This window comes from Musa acuminata, chromosome BXJ1-6 (assembly GCF_036884655.1).
Source record: "Musa acuminata AAA Group cultivar baxijiao chromosome BXJ1-6, Cavendish_Baxijiao_AAA, whole genome shotgun sequence".
Classification (NCBI taxonomy): Eukaryota; Viridiplantae; Streptophyta; class Magnoliopsida; order Zingiberales; family Musaceae; genus Musa; species Musa acuminata.
Genome location: NC_088332.1, coordinates 3,758,015 through 3,761,592, shown reverse-complemented (window position 1 = coordinate 3,761,592; position 3,578 = coordinate 3,758,015). Strand labels below are relative to the sequence as shown.

The 3,578-nt window shown below is 38.3% G+C and overlaps 1 protein-coding gene across 1 annotated transcript; it reads left to right on the top strand.

Annotated features, from left to right (window-relative positions):
* The first annotated feature begins 216 nt into the window (after window positions 1-216).
* LOC135677941 (transcription factor WER-like) lies at window positions 217-1,635 on the top strand. The gene is made up of 3 exons (XM_065190345.1): window positions 217-496; window positions 849-978; window positions 1,050-1,635. Exons 1-3 carry the CDS (start codon window positions 364-366, stop codon window positions 1,633-1,635), a joined length of 849 nt encoding a protein of 282 aa, XP_065046417.1. The 5' UTR covers window positions 217-363.
* The last annotated feature ends 1,943 nt before the right edge of the window (window positions 1,636-3,578 follow it).

Genomic DNA, 3,578 nt, shown 5'->3' with positions numbered 1-3,578 from the left:
GAAGGGCCAGTGAGAATGGCAGGTGCAGCAAGTCTAGGCACATGGGGACTGATCATGCCATCATATGGTGCATAATGGTGACCTAACACTCATTGCAACCAGCCTTTTTCCTGATGCTGATGAAGTTGATGATTATTCTATTGAACCCATGCAATAGCCTCCAATGGTGCTCTTGTTCTGGTGCAGCAGCCAGATCCACATCATGCAAATGGCCACGGGGCTCCTATCGCCACCAAACCACCACCAAAGTCCCTCTCAACTCTTCAGTGACCTGTACTTGCATTCTGTCATATAAGAGAGACTGTCCACTTGAGACTGCATCCATAGGCAGAAGCATTCAGCTCACACAATTCCTCTTCAAAAATGCGTGGAAACCCAAGCTGCTGTAAGAAGACCTTTAATAAGGGGTCTTGGAGTGCTACTGAAGACAAGATCCTCACAGACTACGTCAAAGCTCATGGAGAAGGGAGGTGGGGAAAGCTTCCCAAAAGTGCAGGTTCGAGCAAGTTCTTGACTAGAATTGGTGGTTCTTAATGCTTTCCATCTGCAGCATGTAGTTAATTAGAGGACTTTCTCTTCTCTCCTCTTCCTGAAAAAAGAAACAAGATAAAAAGTAGTATCTTATTCTCTTCTTTTGTTTCTGGACTCACAAAGGCTTATATCTACTTCTCTCTTCTTTAGACAAACTATATCTTGACATTTTTCTTTTCAAGTACGAAAATTAAACACAAAGTATTCGGGCAAAAATGTATTTACCAATTGCATAGAATGTAGCTTGTCATCCTGGATTTCTTCTCGTACTCTATGAATCGCATTCACTTCATGATCCAAATTTGGTGTTGTTCTAGGCCTGAATCGATGCCCGAGGAGCTGCAGGCTCCGTTGGCTGAATTATCTGCGCCCAGATATCAAGAGGGGAAACATATCTCATGAAGAAGAAGACCTCATCATCAGGCTTCATAATCTCCTGGGGAATAGGTCAGCTAATCTCCTTGCAGACAATTACAGAAATGATTCCTTGCTAATATTTCCTCATGTACAACTTGAAGGTGGTCTCTCATAGCTGGAAGACTACCCGGTCGAACAGACAATGAAATCAAGAATTACTGGAACACAGTCCTAAGGAAGAAGGTAAAAGCTTGCTCAGTTGGATCGAAGAAGATCATGCATTCAGACAAAGATGAAGATGGGAGCAGTAAGAGCCAAGAAAAGGTTATATGTCAAGAATTTGAGAATTCAACCAGCTGCAATGACGCTTCTGTGAGCAGTCAGCATGATGATAGAAATATTTGTAAAAAGGAGTCCAAAAAATCAGTGGTAAGTGGAGAAATTCATTTGGATACCTATTTCTTAGGACCTGAAGATTGTGACCCAGTGATGGCTTCAGTGATTGAGGAGTCCTGCACAAAACACCCTCTGGACATAGACTTCTCCGAGATCTTTGGGGACAATCTCCAAAAAGACATGAGAATTTGGGGTATTGTTGATGCTCCTGAGCCCCATGATATTATGTTATTTAGCAATGGAATATCTGACAGCTGGTTTAATGGGGATGACATACAACTATATGGTGGTATCAATCTTGAATCATTCACTACACTATTCCCATCTGAATCAGAATTTCTGGGCCTGTGAAGTGACATGGTTCAGAAGTGATAGCTCCTTCCCAAAAAAGTAATGCCCCAAGGATGTTGGTATCATATGATAGTATATATTTTGTCTCTTTTGTTGCAAAAAAATTACTGTTTGAAATAAATCTATTGCACTTTGTTCTCACCTTTGTTAACTTCAAATTGCCGTTTGGCTGCTCAAACTGGTAATGAAAGCAAAGATGCAAGACATACCTGAAAGATATGTTGATTGAATGAATACCTAGTCCTCTTTGCAAACACCAGGATGCCAAGGTGGGCATTGTTTTCAGGATATGCTTCTTCCTAACATCATAGGGAGACAAATTTTGGAACTTCAACTTTATGCTAATGCTTCTGAGTCCATATATTTGAAGACGCCATGCGATAGTGCATTTAATAATTTATACATCCCTTCACACAGATCATGTCCTTATAATTCCAGCCGACTCAAACATAGACACAGTGTTTTGAATCTGTCGGTTCCATGCATGTGCAAGACATACCAGAAGGTCTTGGAGGCCCTAAGAAAAATCCAAGGTTCATCGGTAGGGCGGATAGGCGGCAGCTGGAATCTGGTTGTCAAGCAACTCCATCGTCTTGAGCAAATGAGAGTTCGTCTCTTGAGAAGTACCTTCAAAGTTGCCTAGAAGACAATAATTCAGATCTTGGCATAAGCATGTGGAGAAAATTTGTGTTTTGATTTGTAGTAATGTTAATGTCTTTTTATACGATAAAACCTTTTTGTTGAACTGAACTTTGCAATATGATAACTTTAGATCCACAGGAAGTTATCTTGTTGACTAGAAGGTAGTGCCATTTTGAATGTTAAGTTCCACTGAATTAATTTCTTTTGCTTTGATAACATGGACAATAATACAGACTGTACAACCAACTATAAGATTCAATCTTTAAGTTCTATTTTAGAAGTACAGCTTTCATTTGTCTAAGTTGATTAAGATGTCAAGACATGATGTTTACATGCTGTTAAAACCTAATGGTTCCTTGGGCATTTTATGCACATTGGTAAGAAGTTCCCAATATTAAAGAATGACCTCCAAAGAATCAAATCCAGACCCTACGAATGAGATATCTCATAAGCATGCTGTGGCTGACCTATCAGGAAATACCATCTGCAAATAAAAAATTGCTCAAATAGAAAACAATAAAAAGATTCCATTCTGAAAGGGACCATATATTTTCACATGCTAACTCTATACAGCTAAGGAATGATGATGATGTCTTCAAGTACTCAATTGCTCGAATAGAAAACAAAATCAGTACATAATTTAAATCTCAAAGTGATGCTTAAAGAGAAAAATCTCAAACATGGGATCCTGTTGTACGTAAGTGTGACCTTCTGTGAAGATTCGTAATAAAGCTCCTTGATGAAGCTTGAGATTTAGCTGCATCCTCAAAAGAAGCAGCAGAAAAAAAGAATTGAAGATCTAAAAAGTCAGTGGAATAACTGCAAACAAGTGATGCAGAAAAAAAGTATGCAAGTACTAAAAAAAGAAATAAGTAAATAACTGCTATGACAAAGACTAACAAAGATACACCATTCAATGGCCATAAGAGATATTCCACTATAAATATCAAAGTAGAAGCTAAGATAAATCTCCTTAATGCCATCTACTAACCTAAACCTACCAGAATTTTAAGACCTATATCAATTCAAACTTCTCAGAAATTTAAAAAACTCATCGCTTGGTCAGCATCATCTAGGTATTAACTACATATCCAAATTAAAGTTCATGAGATCTGCATAATTGATCAGCGTAAGTTAGCAAATTGAACCTCAACCTAGGCATTGGTCACAAATGATCATATTGTCTTTACCTGAACATAATGTTCTTTCGTGTATAGGAAAGTGCACAATATATATTGAAAAGGAATGCATACCATGAGCGAAATGCACGAACATATAAGATATTGTTGCAATGTTCTTAT